Source organism: Tetrahymena thermophila, assembly GCF_000189635.1.
Source record: "Tetrahymena thermophila SB210 genomic scaffold scf_8254766, whole genome shotgun sequence".
In the NCBI taxonomy this organism is placed as follows: domain Eukaryota; phylum Ciliophora; class Oligohymenophorea; order Hymenostomatida; family Tetrahymenidae; genus Tetrahymena; species Tetrahymena thermophila.
Window position 1 is genome coordinate 23,292 of NW_002476525.1, and position 19,015 is coordinate 42,306.

Consider the following 19,015-nt stretch of genomic DNA (forward strand, 5'->3'; position numbering starts at 1 on the left):
GTAGTAGCCTACACATCTCTCTACAAAATGACTATATTTACTCAAAATGTATCTAGTGATCAAGTACTATTTCATTACCTAATGTATGGCTAGGTAAATTCAACACTTAAACTCATATATATCATTCTCATAAATAAATAAATCATCTAAGCAGAATGTTATTATTAATTATTTCAATTTAACACAACAAATCATGTTTCTTTAATTGCGATGTTATTTCATTGATCATTTACATCGAACTACTAAGAAAACAATTAGGAAAAAAAGAATAAAACTTTTTAAATTTTTTACATTTTAAGCACATCATTCAACTAGATAGAGCTAATATTCTACTTTAAATAACAGAGAAGTATTTTTTAACTAAAGCTAATAAATTAAAAAGCCATCTAAAATTAAACTAAAGCAATTTTCTTTATATAAAGAAAGCAAAATGTTATATTTTTATATATAATAAACAAAGGTAAGCGCTATTGCTTTTTATATACTCAAATCGTCGAATTTTTTACTGAATTTTTGTGGAGCTGTTGGTGCAGAAATAATTTACTTTTATGGTTATTCTTTCAGCTTTTTTTTCTCACGTATATTAACAGTGATAGTGTTTTATACATTTTAAGACTACATAGTTTGTAAAAGTGAGAGAATGAATTTCTATGTAAAATAGAAAGAAATTGAATGGAGAAGCATAATCTCCAAAGTGCTTCCTATGAAAGTAATTCAAAAAAACTCCTTTTGGCATGTTCTTCAAATTTTATTTTTATCATTTAAAGGTTTTTATATCTGAATTTGACTTTTTGACTTGCAATTTAAAACTTTACGATTGCTCAAGAGAAGCTCAACATTATGTGAAAGATAAGAATGCCTCCTATTAGTTTATGGATATTTTAAGTAAGATCAATTTAGACATGAGAACTTCTGTCCTTTTTAAGTAAAACACTGACCAAAAAAAAAGCAAGAGCACTAAAAGCAAGAAAGTCAATTTTAATAAGCAAAAAGAAGAAAAAGAACAAGAAAAGATCCACAATTATGAAAAAGAAAAGACATTTCAGTAGATTTAGAATGATCATGACAATAACTTGATTGATTTAAAAACCTATTTGCTTCATAGACATATCAGTATAGAAAAAGATTAACAAAAAGAGAGTGCAAAACAAATAAAGTTTAACATTTTAAATCCTTTCTAAAGTAAAAAAAAGAATCAAAACAACAACGATCAAGAAGAAATAAATGCATAAAATACTCAAAATAAATCCAATCAAGATAAAATTTATTAGAACAAGCAAATTGATGTATAAAATCTCTATAAAATGGACTCATTAACTGGATACTATTTTGAAGAAGACGAAAAAACTGTCATAGAAAAGCTTAAAGTAAAATCCAAATATAAAATAAATAAATATATTTCAAAATAAAATAATATCTGCAATAAGCAACAATTATCATAGTAGTTTCTTTCAAATTTACTAATATAAATAAATAAATAAGCAAGCTAATAAAAATAATTTTAAAAGCTAAAAATATAAATTTAAACATAAAAAACAGGGTTCAAAAAGAATTGGTCTTAGTTTAAATTTAGCTGATATTTTTTAGACTTTACTCAAGTTAGTTAAAGCCGAATTATAAAAAAAGATTTTGAACCCTGATAAAAAATAAATAAATAAATAAAAATAAATTTAAACAAAATTAAAAAAATGATGATAATTTAACTTATTAAAATAATGAAATGTAAATATTAATTTAATAAATAAATAAATAAATAAATAAATAGATAAAAATAGCTTTTTACCAATTGTATAAGCCTTTGTTGGTTGTTTATTTTGAAGATCAGACAATTTAGAATGAATACATAAATATTAAAGAAGAAAAGCAAAGATTTGATGTCCTATTTATTGAGATTCTTGAGAGCTTTAGAATTTAGATTACTCAAATACTGAAACAAGGGTTTGATTCTAACATGCTTAAATCAACTAAAAACAGATTATTACTACTATTGAATAATTTATATATCATATTTGATTACTATATGCTTTCATAAGTAAAAAAAAATGGTATCCTAAATTTGCAAATCCAATCTCAAGAACTCAATATAAAAAGGAACTCTTTCTCAATTTAAGATGCATTTAAAGAAATCAAGGATATTTATAAAGAAGCAGTTGCAATTAAAATCCCAGAATCAATCAAAAATAAAATTATATTCAATGACATACGGAGACTCAAATAAATTTTATTTGCAACAATATGTAAATTTAATTAATTCCTTTAAGTTTTTCATATAAATTTATATCATAATGATTTTAAAACAATTTATTCTTTTTATTCATTTTTAAAGCTTAAAAAAGAAAATAAATATTTGATTTGAGATTATGATTATAAGTCATAAAGTCACTTATAAAAATTATAAAATGCTTTGAATAAATTTATAAAAATAAAATGTAAAAAAAAATAAATTTAGAAAATAAATTAGTAAAAAATTTATGAATTAATTTTGAACAAAATTTTATTAGAATTTATTTAAAAATCAAGCTTAAAAAAGAACTTTATTGATTCAAACTAAAGCTAAATTAATGAAATATTTGTGCTATTTTTAAAACTAAAGAAAAACTTAAAAAAAAATTAAGTATGATAAAAGTTATTAAGATGAAAGATTTTAGTTGTTATTATTATTGTTTATATTAATTATTTTATTTATTTATTTGATTAAAAGCCAGCATGACGAGGATGTGCTCTAAATCGTAGATATCTATCGAAGTAAATTCCGATTAAGAGAAGAGGGAGTTGTGGAAAGGTATTAAATTCACAATAAATGGTATAAAGGACATTTAAATAAAAGAAAGCAGCATTCTTGACTATTTTTCGTATGATAACTGCAATCAGCTAAATGATCTTACGCTGTATGTTTTGAATAATGTTACTAAAATTATTGGACCATTTAATTTCAAAAGCTTTTGCTCTCCTTCAGATGAAATAGTTTTTGAGTTCACAATTTTTGAAGATATTAAATAAGTTTACAGTCAATAACAGCAATAATAATAATAATCTATGTTTTTGCTTTAGTCATAAAAAAATTCTCCTACTTTGGCTCCTTGCTTAAGCAGTAAATTAAATTAGACTTTGATAAATAGCTAGGAAGATGTCACGAAGACATCAATTGCTTCACCTTGCGATTTAAGACAAAGAGCAGTTTCTAATAATATCATGTTTAACTAAATAAACTAATAAGACTTGCCCAAATAAAATGAAAAAAAATAATCTTAAAATATTTTTAATACAGCCTGTAAACTCCGGAAAGTGAATACAGTTCACTCGTTTAGCAACAACAATTAAAACAATAAAAGTGAAAATGAAAATGAAAGTTAGCCTATCCAAAACAATCAGTAAAATATAGAAACTAGCTATTAAAATAATTCTCATTAAATCAATCATTCAGATCTAAGTGAATACTAAAACTCATTTTAGTCTTAATTATCTAAAAGCATAAAAAATTTACCCAATAAATTAAAAGTAAATTTATTAATTCATTATTTTTTCTTTAACCAATCAATTACTTTGTTAAGAAAATGAAAAGCTTTAATTTGAATGAAGAGATTTTGAAGAAAAAGAAAAACTCTATCAATATCGAGCTTGATCTTTAATCGTCAAATAAATTAAAATCACCAAACGACTCAGGTGAAGTTTAATAGCCTAACACAAGAATGAGCATTTTTAGCAAAAATTAGATCTTAAACAGAGGAGTGTCATACTCTTATAATAATAATAATAATAAATCAGCAATTAAATAGTTAGAAAATAAACAATTTAGTGATTCATCAATATAAAATTAATTTTATGAATAGAGCTAAATTGATCATTAACCGATTATTGATTATCTAAATGATGAAAGCAAGCATGAGTATTTTTTAAGCTCTAATAAAATTATGGCTAATTTCCAAAAAGAATTAAATGACTAATCCTACCAACATTAGCCTAAGATCTAGCAAAAAGTCATCTTGGATATTAACTCCTAAGAATCAGATAGCGAAAAATCACAAAAAATGGATTAAATTAATTTAGAAGATTCTGAAAAAAACACCCATAAAAATGGCCAATGTTAATTTTCCTCTCAAACTCTTAATGAGGAAGTTAATCAACTCGACTTTTAGCATATCAAAAACTTTATCTATTCTTAAAACTTTAAAACCTTTACAGATAATTAACTACTAAACAAATTACATTTTAACTATAACAATAAATCAACTTTACCTAATAAAAACTTTTTAGAGTAAAGCTGATTGATTATTGTTGTTGATATTGCTACTTTTTGATAAACTAAAATTTATTTTACATGCATTAAAAATTAAAATTTTAATTGTCTCATAATTTATACTTATTTACTTACTTACTAACTTGTCTATTTATTATTTGTTAATATTTTTCTGTCCACAAAAAAAAAAAATAGTCTAATTAACAATTACTCTTGTAATGATTCTTTAATTTTCTTTTGTAAGCAATTTAATAAGTAAGTAAGCAATCTTCAGAATAAATTAATATTTTTAATTAAACAGATAATAAACAACCCACTTAAATCTATTGCCTCTCATTTAAAATATCAGATGTCAATTCAAGTTTTTTAACATTAAATTAAAATCTGTTGGGGAGGCATTACAATAAGAGAGGGAATACAATAGGGGATATATATATATTTTTTTTACTATTTTTAAAATTAAAGTATTTATATAATATAGATAGCCCTTCCAAAATTAAAATGGCTTTTAACTCTAATTTACCTCTTATTTTTGAATGAATATATTACAAAATAATGTTAAAAAAATGAGAATATGTTATTTAATTAGAGTGTTTATATTAATTACAGCTTTTTTTATATAAAATTTATATAGAAATAACAAAACTAAAAGACATTTAATTATCAAAAACTAATTAAACTCTCAAATAAATAAATAAACATAAAATATAATCTGCATTTAATTTATTTTAAATTTAAATAAAAAAATAATATTTTTAATTAAACTATAACAACATATTTATTTATTTTTTTTTTTTTTTTTTTAAGTTAGAATTTGAATAAAAAGAAAGATGATATCAATATAAAAATGAAAATTAGTTAACAAATATAAAATAAATCTTCATTTATGTATTTATTTTTAGAACATTTTGCATTCATTTAAATATTAAATTTAAAAAGATATTTCATTTAATTTTTTTATTTGCATTTATTTACATTTGACTTTAAAATATTAAAAAATTCTGTATGTTTTTTTGTTTGTTTGTTAGTTAGTTTATTCATCTTGAGCTCAGTTAAATAGGATCTTTTTTATCTTGTATACCAAAGTATTCTCTTGCTTCTTTTTAAATAAAGAATGACCCACAAATGAGAAGTATTTCTGACTTATCTGAATTTTTGAGAGCATAATCTAATGTAGCTTTAATTTCACCTTCTTTGCTAAGAGGCATAAAGATGTCTTCATAATTTTGCATGTTATTTTTTAATTGTAGACTGCAATTATGCAAGTAATTAATTTTCATAGCTCTAAAGTGTGTTGCCTAAATAAGATGAATATAATCACATTACTTAGCTAGAACCATTAAAGAATCTATTGCATCTTTCTATGAAGAAGTTCCATAGACTATTCTCACTTTTTTATGTGGATAGAATTTTTTTATTCTCAGCAAAACTTTTTCCTACATTTTTAATAATTAATTTTTATTATTATAAATTACAATTAAAATTTTTCCAATTTACCAAAGCAGGAGGATTATGTCCTACATCAAATATTATTTTATAAGGACTGTATTTTTTAGCCAAAGACGCTTCTAAGCTTTCCATTCTGCATATTTGCTCTGCTTTAATCCCTTCTTCTATAAGATTGTCATCCAAGCTATTGAAATCTGGATATGTCATTTTAATTACTTTCATAGTCTCCCTTTATATTAAAAGCATCAATTAGGATCAAATTTAATTTTAGGAATACTTTCATGTTTCCTTAATGATTAAACAATACAAAAAAATAAACTAATAAAATAAATAAAAATTTGATTAGCTTAACAAAGTATTTTGGATTATAATCTTGAAAAATATACCTTGCAATGTCGGTGTTTTCTATATTGTAATCATGTAACTAGAATGTAGTTTGCTTTACTTTATATAGACTTGCTTAATTTATGGCAGCTTATTCTTGAAAAACTGAATATGGGATTGCATTTGGTCCTATGATAACAGGACATTTCGGTTTTATGATTCCAGATTTTTATAGAGCAATTTCTGAATAAGTATTTCCTAATACTTCAGTATGATCTAATCCAATCGATGTAATAACACTTGCTAATGGGTTTTGAATTACGTTTGTGGAATCTAACTTGCCTCCTAGACCACATTCCAAGACAGCAACATCAACTTTTTTCTCTTTGAAATAAATCATCATCAAACCTGTTAAATACTCTCATTAATTAGTTAAGAATTAAAGCTCAAACAAACAAACATTTATTATAAAAAACAAAAAAATAAATTATAATGAATTGAATTGAATGTATTAATTAACATTTTCTTATTTGATTTAGATTAATAAATTATTGCTAATATCTGTTTATATATCTTTAAACAAACAATAAATTCTACTTATTCTCTGCTTGGTTTTTGCAATATTAAAATATTTGAAAACCTAAAAAATTAATTAATCTTACATCGAAAAATGTGAGCTAAATATTATTCTTATTTGCTATGCTGAATAGTGTGGATAAGTTTTCTGTGACAAAATCTTCTTCCCAATATTATCCATTGATCTATTAAATTGAATCATTCATTCATTCATTTTGATTAAAAATTGAGAAAAAAAGTACTTAAATTCTTTCGCCATAGTAAAATAAATGGGGAGATGTGAAAAGACCTGTCTTCAATCCATTTAATTATAAAGCCTTGCTAATTTTTAAAGAAACTGAACCTTTCCCGTTTGTTCCTGCTATGTGGACACATTTAAGACTATCTTATGGATTGCCAACTAACTGATTTTAATAAACATCTAATTAAAAATCCTTCGGTTGAAGAATATCTAATATACTTTGAGAATGTGCAACATGCTGTCTAAATTTTATTTATTCTACTTAAATTTATTGGTATAGTTGAGCTACTTTAAAAGCTCAATATATTTTGTAGAAGAACTACTCATTAAATAGTGAGTAAAACACTCGAATTTTCTCTATTAAAGCAAATTTAATAACAAATAATAATAAACTAACAAATAAATAAATAATCAAATTATTAATTAATTAATTAATAACTAATTAGTTGAGTATTGATTCAACACCAATTAACAAATTCTTAATAGAGCTAAAAGTAATTCAAAATCTTTATCATTTTTTATGTTCAGATTTATCTATCTATTTTAACTAAAATAAATAAATAAATAGATATTTTCGACTTAAATTATATCCAACAACAATGTATGTGATTTTATAATTTAAGATACTCTACCAATAATGTTCGTATGATTAACTGAATTCAATATTTTAATTTAAAAAACTAACATATAAAATACTTAACTAATTTAAATATTTAAAAGTATTAAAGTATGTTAAAATATTATAAACATTGCTTTATTTTTATTGATTTACAAAACTAAAAATTATATTCAAAAAGTTCAAATTATATTTTTGATTTCAATTATGTGATCGATCTTATTTATTATTTAATCTATTTTAACAGAAATATTCTTCACTTTGCATATTTAATTGAATTTATTTATTATTTAATCTATTTTAACAGAAATATTCTTCACTTTGCATGTTTAATTGAATTTAATCTTTTAAAAAATATTCATTATAAATAGCAAATAAAATATTTGATTAACTTAAAATTATTTGAATACTAAAATAATTTAAATATTATTTTAATAAATAAATAAATACATATCTTACTAATATTCTATCTAATAAACTAATTTATAAAATAGTTGACCAATTTAAAAAATATTTAAAATTATTAATAAAAATGCTTTGTTTATTTTTATTGATTTAAAAAACTGACAATTTCAAAAAAAAAGTTAAAATTATATTTTGATTTTAATTAATAATGTGATTATTTATTTATATTTATTATTTAAGATACTAATCTAATTAATTCACAATAGAAATATTCCATTTTATATTCATTGTATAGAAAACCATAAGTAAACATAACTTTTATATTTCTTAATTTGTTTTTAAACTATATCAGACTGTTAAATGTATATAGAGGAAATAGTATTTAAAATATTAATAAAATAGAGAAACTTAAAATCTAAATCAACTTATAACAAAAATAAAAAACTATTTACTTTTAATAGCAAATAAAATATTTTAATAACTTAAAAGAATTTGAATAACAAATTAATTTAAAGCATTACATAAATAAATATTAATACTTTTACTTATATTCTTATAAAATTAGCAAAAAATACTTGACTAAATTAGAAATTTAAAAATATGAAAATATGTAAAAATATTTTATAAAAATATTTCCTTTATTTTTATTGATTTACAAAACTGAGAATTTTGTTATAAGTTTTAACATATCTTTTTATAAAAAGTAAACATATAAAAGATAGATAGATATTTATTTATTTACAAATTTATTTTAAAACTTCTTTATTTTTTGATAATTAAATTTTTTAATATAATTAATTATTTATTTTTTTATTTACATATTGAGCTTCAATTTGTCTTTTTAGTTTCATCATCGTCCTCTTCTTCATCTTCTTCATCATCATCGTCATAGTCGTTGTCATTGTCTTCTACATCACCTATTATGTGGGAATAAACGCTTTAACCCTTTTTGAGCTTCTCATAATATTATTCTCTGAATTCAGGAGAGTTGTATAGCAATATCTCTTCATATAATATGTCTAATTTAAATGTAATTTATTATTTTTAATTTCGAATTCAAAATTATTTTATTTACCTTTTAGTTATTAATCATTTAAGTCATAATTTTCGTACTCAAACTCGGCTTAATTAATTGGCTCACAATCAGGTTCATCAGAGGGATCGTGAAGCATTTCAAAAAACGGATGAGCTAGCGCTTATTCCGCAGTTATTCTTTATGAAGGATCAATTTACAAAAGCTTTTTAAGTAGATCTAAACACTACGATGAAGCATTTGGAAATATAAGTTTAAAATTTTTTCCAGGACAGTATGGGAAATAAGAAAGCAGCTTTTTATATTCAGGGTCCTTTACTTGATATTCATCTGGACTTCCAATTAATTGTAGAATTTGTCTCATTTAATCATCTGTTGAAGCACCTCTAATAATTGGCTATCTTTTCAAAAGTTCAGCCATTATAATTCCACAAGACCACATGTCAACTAGATTTTAGATATAAAATTTAATAAACAAATTCTAATCTTTATTTATCAAAATATAAAATATAAAATTTGTTTTCACCTGCTATGTCATATTTTTTATATGACAACAATATTTCAGGAGCTCTATACCATCTAGCTGTTACATACTCACTTAGATCATTTACTCTATTCTTTTAAATATGTCTAGCAAATCCAAAGTCACATATTTTTAAATCTCCTTATTCATTTGAAAGAACATTCTTAGGTTTCTATGTTTTAATTTAATAAAAAAATAAACAAATTTCATAAACTGCCATTTTATTTATAAGTAAATACTGTAAATCCTCAAATAAATTCAAAACTCAAAAAAATTAAGGGTGTGATAAGTAAAGAATATTAATGAATCTTTTAAAACTTATTAATTTAAAGCTTTTTAATTAAGTAAAAAGAATAAAATGCCTAGATTAAAAAATCTAAAAGTTCAATAAATCTAATTCTGTGATATTTTTTATTTAAATGAAGTCATGTTTAACTATTAAAAATATTAATGGTATTAATTTACAAATCAACTGTTTGAAGAAATAAATAACCATAAATAATAAATAATATATTTAACTGATATTGAAATAAATAATGTAAATAATGAGATAAAATGAAAAAGTATTTTTTACCAAATCTCTATGGACTATCTGTGCAGAATGCATATATTTAAGACCTCTTATAATTTGATACATTAAAAATTAAATATGTTCTTCATTAATTTCATTTTAAGAATTGATGATTGCTCTTAGATCACTCGTCATGAGAGGTTCAACTAAATATCTATATATAGATAGATATATAGATTAATAAATTAATAAATATCAAATTTAAATTGATTTATTTGGCTATAAAATAAGATTATTTATTTACATGTCATTCATTTATTCTCTAGATTTTGGTAGCAATAGCTTATAAATAGGAATAATCTATTTTTCATAATATGAATTTGAATGCATTAAAATTACAATTCTGTATTTAATTAAATAGATTATAGCTTACATTTTCGTGAGCTAACATTCTTTGTAATTTAATCTCTCTAATTGTTCTAATTGCGTATTATGTGTGCTCAAATGCTCTTTCTATTTTTTTAATTGCTACAAAATCACTATCCTCATCAAAAAACTCTTTTTCTTTATCCTAACATGCAACAACTACACCAAAGGTACCTTATCCCGCTTTAATTTATAAATTTTGGATGCTTATAAGAATATTAGTTTGCTTATTTAGCTAATTATTTTTAAATTATGAAGTAAAGCTTCAAAAAGATTATTTTTTGATCATAATTTTGCTGATTATTTAATAATCCAAAATGCCTAATTTACTGATATCATATGGCTCGTACCTAGATTCCATGTAAAACTCTATGTCATTTAATTTCCATTTTGTGAATGGCTTCTCATTTATATACTTGCTATAATCTATTTTAGTTGTTTCCATATTTCTTTTAATATCCATCTTTAATATAATATTCACAAATTCCTCTCAAATAAATTAAAAAGTATTTATCGATAATTTTTTTTTGCTGACTGATTTGCATGCTTATTAAAAAATATTGATTTCTATATATGTAAACAAAATAATACAATCAACCACAATTAATAGTTTTACTTAAGATATTAATCTAAATAACAATAATAATACTTTTATTTCTACTTCAATTCAATTCAATTAAAGTATTTGGCCTTTTTCTTTAAAATTAATTTACAGTCAATTATTCACTCTGATGAAAGATAAATAATCAATTAAAAGTAAGTAACTAGATTGTTAATTATCAATATAATATTATCAAACAAACAGATAACAAATAACAAACAAAATAATAAAATCAACTTTTGTCAATAATTTTACATAATTTGCAATAAGATATTTATAAAATGAATTATTTCAAACTTTTTTTCATTTGGGTATAAAATTAAATTAAAATAGATTATTCATTCGCCTTAATGAAAGATTAATAATTAATAAAAATCATCTTAATTAATTTTAGGTTTTCAATCTACTTTATCAAACAATCAAATAAAATTATAAAATCAACATAATTAACCATAATAAATATCTATCTTATTATTCAAAACAAAATATTATTTTATAAATGTTTTTAGTTCTATATCATTTCAAGCATTTATTCATAATCATTTAAAATTAATTATAGTACTTGATTCACATCAATGGATTATAAATAATAAATTAATTAAAAATTACTTAATTCTGGAGTTGATTACTACTGTTATTAGAGAAATAAATATTATTTTTATATATTTATTTATTTATTTATTATAAAGTGTTTATGAATAACTCTAGAAAAGTTAAAAATACAAATAATTTTTAATATTACAATATAACTAGGAATGGATGGATGGGTACAAAGTTTTTTAAATTAAGACTCGATCAATTAATTAATTTTCTACAAAACCTCCTTTTTTAGCTATGTATTTTTTCAAAAAAGTTCAAAACAAATTTATTTATTTACTAATTTACAAATAGCAATTTAGATAATCTTAGTAGAAATAATAAGCTAATCATAAAAGAGAAAAATAACAAATTTAATTAATTATATTTATTAATACTAATTACTCCTACTTCATGTTTTCTCTACATAATTTATTATCAAAGTGCAATAAAATTAATTAAAAACATGTAAATTTGTGTAAATAAAAATACAGTAAGTAATTAATTAAGTATATAAATAATTCAATTTAAGGAGATTGATTTGTTCTTATCAAAAGTATTCCTTCTCATAAGAAATAAATGAGTAATAAGATCTCATTACTCTGTAAAAATATTTTTGATTGATTGATTAATTTTGCTTTTTGGTAGATGAAAACATGAAATTAGTTCTTTGTTTATAAATAAACTAGAATTACAAAAAATTACACCGCAAGCAAGCATGGCTAGATAATATGACGTAATTAATTAAATCAAAAATTTAATGTAATAATTTTGGTAATTATTCAAATTTGAGTATTATTATTACAATTTAAATAATAAGCCATTAAAAATAAATTTTGTTAAATAATTCCTAATAATAGTTCTTAATTTAGTTTAAATATTTTTTTAACCATTTTATATATTAAATTTAAGAAGAAAGCTAAGTGATGCTTTAAGTTTTAGTAATTAAATACTTTGTATTTCTTTAGAGTTAATTATGTAATTAGTTAGGCAATAACTTAACATATAACTGTAATAGAATTTAATTCAGCGAGTTTCACAAAGTAATTAAATAAAAATAGACCAGTTTCTGTTATAATTAGAAAGCAATTAATAAAAATACATATTTTTATTTAAAATATACTCTTTTATTACTGATTTAAAAAACTTCCTAGTTATTCCAAATAATGCATTTTTTAAAATAATCAACTAACTATATTACTAACTTCTCTCCTAACTAACTTAACCATCAAATATGATAATTGGTTAATTTAAAAGAAATAAATAAATAAGTAAGTATCTACTAATTAATTAGTACCATACTTAAGGTAAAAAGCTAAAATATAATTAGATATATTCGCAGGTAATTACATATCAATTTGTGATTAAAATATTAATTTGGTAGAAGGGAAGGCAAAATTTAGTCTAGCAATAACAATAAGGAAGATTATCAGGTTGTTGTTTTTTGTTAATAATAATTAAAAAGAAAGAAAGAAAGAAAAAATTTTTGATTCAATCTGTGAATATAAAGGTAGAACCAAAAATTAATTAGGACTAATAAGAGAAATTAAAACAATAATAATAGATAGAAAGGAGAAGTAATTGCAATAGAAATAAGTAGAAATCTCTTTAAAGAAAATAGTTGCTAAAATAATTGATTGACTTGATTGAAATAAAGATGAATAGATACACGCTGAAATTCAAAAACCCTGTTGAGGAGGATAAATATACTGAGTATTTGTATAATTAGAATATTTCTATATTCACTAAAACAATTTATATTTACATAATTGGGATTGGCTTTCCTTTTAGCATTGTTTCGTTTTTTGAAAATAAATATTCTTATTTCATCGTTGGATGTCTGACAATAATTACAAGTGCTGGCTTCCTCAAGCTCGTCAAGATTTTCCCTAAACTTTTTGAAAAAATAATTACGCTGATGAATTTTCTGTTGATTTTTCTTATAAGTTTTTAGATCTATTTCATGGATAAGGGCGTCGAGTATTCTGACGATAAGATTATTATTTTTTATGGAATGACTTCTTCTCAAACTTTATTTGTTGGCTACTTTCTCAACTAGAATTTTATGATGTTGTTTCTCTAAATTATAGCTTAAAACATTATTCTTACTCTTATTACTTGGAATCCTTCCTTCTTATAGGTCAGATGGGCTTATTTTTGCTCAAGCTTTTTGATTTTGTTGTTTCTTTATGAACAAATTCGCCTTAAAAAAAATAATTTTTAACTCTACTAATCTGAGTAAGAATGGGCACATATCATTAAAAATGGTCTTTCTTCTCCTATAATGACTGTCAGATACAATTAAAAGGAGAATTTCATACAAATGGAGATTATAAATAACAAGGCATAGAAACAGTTTGGCATAAAGACTTCAGAAGAATTTAAAGCTTTCTCTAGAATGGTTAAAGTTTTTAGTAAAGAAGCAATTATTGATGAAATCTTAGAATAAGAATAGCTCACAGTAAATCCTGAAAGAAAAAGTATTGGTAATCAAGAAAGGTAGGCACATTTAGACTTTACTCAGTAGAATGATACCGCTGAACATAATTAGGCACTTACTTTTGAAAATTAAATAATTTTATTAATCAAGAATTAAATTGTTCAAGAGAAAACAGAAAAGAGATTTTGTGTAAACATCAGCAGTAGTGGTGCGAATAACAGGAAAATTATTGATCAAAATAATAATAAAAATTTAAATTAAAAAACTTAAAATTTAGATAATTAACAATAGCAATAACAATCCATTTATCAATATAATTGCATTTATAATCCTTCCAAAGAAAGAAGTTTGATATAGAAATTTTCAGTTAAGCTATCTATATTTTAGCAATAATCTTAATACAATTGCTGCATAGTTGTTGAGGAAGAAAGTAGTGACCAAAAAATTAAAAGATTACAAAAAATGTATTAAAAATAGCAATCAAATTTTATGATTTAGTTTTTGCATATGTGGACAAAACTAAAAGCAACAATTGAAAAATAATCTAATTAGAACATAATTAGATCATATATTAAATTAGCGCTTAATTAGATAAATAACATAAAAACTCACATGCAGCAAATAAAAAAACAGACTGTCATCTCTAAGTAAGAATACAACAAAGAAACATTCTTAAAAGAAATCGTAGATAATATTTCTCAAACATTCTACTAATTCAAAGATTAATTGAAATTCGAATTCTCAAATTGCACGAATTAAACATTTATATGCTCAAACGTCCCTAGGATATGCTAGATATTGACTAATTTAATAGAAAATAGTCTAAAATACCAGCTTTATCCAACGAATACAATTGACTATAGCAATTCTACACAAGATTAAACACTTCAGTTTAATACATAATAATTGATTGATAGTCCTTAAACATCATAAAATACATTTATTAAACACAGTCCGAGTTATCTCTTTTTAAAACAAAATGAAATCACTTTTACAGAATGTCATGATTCATACAGAACATTAGCTATAAATATGAGTGAAAATAAAAGAAGTAGCCGAGCAGACATCCTAGTAAGTCCGAGATTGTAAAAAAATATTGTAAGAATAAAATTTGATCTAATTAAAGGCGAAAATGAAATATCTAATGTAATTAAAGTTTCAATTAAAGATAATAACCAAACAACTAAAATATCAGATTTACAAAACATACTCATTTTAATTGCTAACAAATTGCAAAACTCAGACTACTATAAAGAATTTAAGCATCTAGGATGGAAAGTTTCTCTCAACCTTATAGGCAAAATAGGACCCTTTTATGATATCTTCTTAAATCCAAACTATGTCAATGGAATATAAATTCATTTTTACATCTACCAAAACATAAATATTTTAGACCAAAACAACAAAGATGTGTTTTTCAAGAATAAAAACTTCGACATTGAATATGCAAAATCTAATTAATTTTGTTATAATACATAAAGAAAAACTCTCTGCTAGAAACAAGAGTTACCGGTTATTTCAATGTCTAACATAAGCATCTAACTTGACGATTCCAATAATAAATAATAAAATCCACCTAAAAATGAAGACGACCTCTCTACTTTACCTCAACTTAATATAGATGAATTAGTTCAGCCAGTTCATAAAGGTTACATTTCTGACAGATTTATCCTTGATAGCATTAAAGATAAATAATAATCATAAAATTGAATTAAATATTTTTCATTTAATTATCAACATATTCATTCTAAATCCTCATAAATTAAAACCAGACAAAAATCGCTTTATTTTAAATAAATTTGTACTTAATTCAATCTCAAAATAGTCAAATAAATATAAATTAAATTAGCCTTAGTTTTTTGATTTATTTGTAAAATATCATTTATATTTCCATTTTTTATTATTTATTTATTTATCTTGTTTTTTCTAAAAAATTACTTCGATTTCCACTTTTTTATTATTTATTTGTAAAATTATTTAAATTAAAATTTACAAATTCATTTTTATATTTACTTTTAATAAATTAGAATATTTACTGATATTTAAATAATAAATTATAATTAAAAAGTATAAAATAAACATTTTATTTAAAAATGCATGAATAATTTAATATTAATCATTTTTATTATAAGAAATAGTATGTATGCCGCTATTTAGATGTTTACCAACTATACATTTTATTATAAGAAACAGTATGTATGCCGCTATTTAGATGATTCAAGATTTATTCTTTAATGATTAAATTTTAGATATAGAAGAATTTTATAATTAAAATGATGTAATTTATATTCTTATTTAATAATTAATATTAAATACAATTTTATAAAATTATTTTTTATATTTTTAAATTTTCTTTCTCGTTAATTAAGGCTTGCAAATCAATTTTTTTAAGATAATCTTAACATTAATTTGTTTTTGAAATTATAATAGATTAAATTAATAATTAATTATAATTCTATTATAAAATATATATATAAATTAGATTTTTTAATAAATAAATAAAAATATATTTCATAATAAGTGTCAGGCAAACCATGAAATTTTTGTTTGTATGGAATAATGCTATAATTAGAAATATTATAATTATTCCTAAAATTACAGAGCTAAAACACATTAACTACCAGGTTTTTTTCAAATATTATTAAATAAATAACTGGCTGTCCTTAATTCCTACTATATTTTTAAGTATATGTTTTAAATATAAATATTAAGTTTAAATAGTGAATGTGATATCTCTTCATAAAACCAAATATATAAATTAATATTTGATAATTAATTAATTAATTATTATATTTATTTGTTCTTTTTATCCATTTACAATTAATTAATTAATTAAATTTCATAAACTGCTATTCAATATTTTTGAAAAAAAAAATAAATGATATAATAGATTAGTTATAACAATGGTTTAACAAAAGTAATTATTAATTTTTTTATTAATATCCTTTTAATTTAAATAAATTAATAAAAAAAGTTTTTAAGCTCTTCATTTTTATCCCATTAGGTTCTCCGTATTTATCTGAGGTATATTTAATTAAAAAATATTATTTTTATTATTATTAATATTTTTTGTTTATTTTATTTTAAATTTATTTAAATAAATAATTTATGTAAAAGAAATTATCATCATTATTTATTGATTTTTATTAAAACTTAAATTTTTTAGCAATTTTAACTTATTTTCATTTCAATTTTTAATTATTTATTGATTATTCATTTTTTATTATTTGATATTTTTTCTTCATTTTTGCTATTAAAACTTACACTTAATAAAAGCTATTTATTTGTTTTACATTATAATATTTTTAATTATAAAAGTTAATTTAAAACATTAAAGTTCTTTTAATTTATTTGATTTGATTTGTTTTCCTTTTTCTTTTTATTATGATTTATTATTTTTTAATTCTTTGTTAATTTTATTAATTTTTAATTAATTTTATTATTTCATATTTTTTCTTCATTTTTTCCTCCTAATTAACTATTGTGAAATGCATATTTATGCTAATTTTTAGAAAGCATAACATATCTTTTTTTTGAAAAAAATAAATTTTGAAAACCTAGGATGGAAAAAAATTCATAAAAATTATTTAAAATTTTTATTTTATAAAATGAAAAATTGGCTTATAAAACTCACTTTTTGTAAATTTTAATAGTAACTTACTCTATTTAATGTTATATTTTTTCTTCATTTTTTCCTTCTAATTAACTATTTAATGATATATTTTTTCTACAATATTTAAAAAGTGGAAATTATATTGGTTATTAAGCTGCATCAGACTTAGTTTCTGCTTTAGCAAATTGCATTAATCTCTCGAATTTGAAACTTAACCTTTCGTAAAAACAGTTTATTTGATTTGGATTGTGATAATTTTAATTATAAAAACTAATTACAAACAATAAAGCTCTTTATTCTTTTTCTTTTTATTGTGCTTGCTTTTTTTTGTTCTTTCTTTGTTAATTAAGCTCATCATTTTATTTTCAAATTTTGCTTTTATTATTAATTAATTAATCTTTTTATTTCATATTTTTTCTCATTTTTTTTTTCTAATTAACTATTTAATAATATATTTTTTCTTCAATATTTAAAAAGTGGAAATTAAATTGGTGCAATGGGTGCATCAGGCTTAGGTTCTGCTTTAGCAAATTGCATTAATCTCTCGAATTTGACACTTAACCTTCGGTAAAAACAGTTTATTTGATTTGAATTGTGATAATTTTAATTATAAAAACTAATTACAAATAATAAAGCTCTTTATTCTTTTTCTTTTTACTGTGCTTGCTTTTTTTTGTTCTTTCTTTGTTAATTAAGCTCATCATTTTATTTTCAAATTTTCCTTTTATATTATTAATTAATTAATCTTATTATTTCATATTTTTTCTTTATTTTTTCCTTCTAATAAACTATTTAATGATATATTATTTCTTCAATATTTAAAAAGTGGAAATTAAATTGGTGCAATGGGTGCATCAGGCTTAGGTTCTGCTTTAGCAAATTGCATTAATCTCTCGAATTTGACACTTGACCTTGAGTAAAAACAGTTTATTTGATTTGAATTGTGATAATTTTAATTATAAAAACTAATTACAAACAATAAAGCTCTATATTCTTTTTCTTTTTACTGTGCTTGCTTTTTTTTGTTCTTTCTTTGTTAATTAAGCTCATCATTTTATTTTCAAATTTTGCTTTTATTATTAATTAATTAATCTTATTATTTGATATTTTTTCTTTTTTCCTTCTAATAAACTATTTAATGATATATTATTTCTTCAATATTTAAAAAGTGGAAATTAAATTGGTGCAATGGGTGCATCAGGCTTAGGTTCTGCTTTAGCAAATTGCATTAATCTCTCGAATTTGACACTTTACCTTTAGTAAAAATAGTTTATTTGTTTTGGATTGTGATATTTTTAATTATAAAAACTAATTACAAACAATAAAGCTCTTTATTCTTTTTCTTTTTACTGTGCTTGCTTTTTTTTGTTCTTTCTTTGTTAATTAAGCTCATCATTTTATTTTCAAATTTTGCTTTTATTATTAATTAATTAATTTTTTTCCT

The 19,015-nt window shown here is 21.5% G+C and overlaps 5 protein-coding genes across 5 annotated transcripts; 3 read left to right on the forward strand and 2 right to left on the reverse strand. All coding sequences in view use genetic code 6, as the record gives it.

The window, feature by feature from the left end:
* Window positions 1-568: 568 nt before the first annotated feature.
* Window positions 569-4,265, forward strand: TTHERM_01332100 (hypothetical protein; the record flags this gene model as incomplete). Its single annotated transcript, XM_001010005.2, has 5 exons — window positions 569-709; window positions 768-1,367; window positions 1,766-2,237; window positions 2,702-3,498; window positions 3,552-4,265. The coding sequence occupies exons 1-5, from the start codon at window positions 641-643 to the stop codon at window positions 4,263-4,265; spliced, it is 2,652 nt and encodes an 883-aa protein (XP_001010005.2). The 5' UTR covers window positions 569-640.
* An 853-nt stretch (window positions 4,266-5,118) lies between these two features.
* Window positions 5,119-7,203, reverse strand: TTHERM_01332110 (folylpolyglutamate synthase/dihydrofolate synthase, putative). Its single transcript, XM_001010006.3, has 6 exons — window positions 7,047-7,203; window positions 6,829-6,990; window positions 6,673-6,771; window positions 6,073-6,428; window positions 5,735-5,915; window positions 5,119-5,673 (listed from the first exon to the last, which is right to left on the reverse strand). The coding sequence occupies exons 1-6, from the start codon at window positions 7,152-7,154 to the stop codon at window positions 5,275-5,277; spliced, it is 1,305 nt and encodes a 434-aa protein (XP_001010006.3). The 5' UTR covers window positions 7,155-7,203; the 3' UTR covers window positions 5,119-5,274.
* Window positions 7,204-8,676: 1,473 nt separating this feature from the next.
* TTHERM_01332120 (Serine/Threonine kinase domain protein) lies at window positions 8,677-10,804 on the reverse strand (the record flags this gene model as incomplete). Its single annotated transcript, XM_001010007.2, has 7 exons — window positions 8,677-8,867; window positions 8,924-9,328; window positions 9,408-9,576; window positions 9,979-10,129; window positions 10,220-10,275; window positions 10,349-10,524; window positions 10,672-10,804. The coding sequence occupies 7 exons, from the start codon at window positions 10,802-10,804 to the stop codon at window positions 8,677-8,679; spliced, it is 1,281 nt and encodes a 426-aa protein (XP_001010007.2).
* A 2,677-nt stretch (window positions 10,805-13,481) lies between these two features.
* On the forward strand, window positions 13,482-15,668 carry TTHERM_01332130 (transmembrane protein, putative; the record flags this gene model as incomplete). Its single annotated transcript, XM_001010008.2, has 1 exon — window positions 13,482-15,668. One exon carries the CDS (start codon window positions 13,482-13,484, stop codon window positions 15,666-15,668), a length of 2,187 nt encoding a protein of 728 aa, XP_001010008.2.
* Window positions 15,669-18,067: 2,399 nt separating this feature from the next.
* On the forward strand, window positions 18,068-18,861 carry TTHERM_001332130 (hypothetical protein; the record flags this gene model as incomplete). Its single annotated transcript, XM_012796104.1, has 3 exons — window positions 18,068-18,138; window positions 18,398-18,487; window positions 18,741-18,861. The coding sequence occupies 3 exons, from the start codon at window positions 18,068-18,070 to the stop codon at window positions 18,859-18,861; spliced, it is 282 nt and encodes a 93-aa protein (XP_012651558.1).
* Between the last annotated feature and the right edge of the window lie 154 nt (window positions 18,862-19,015).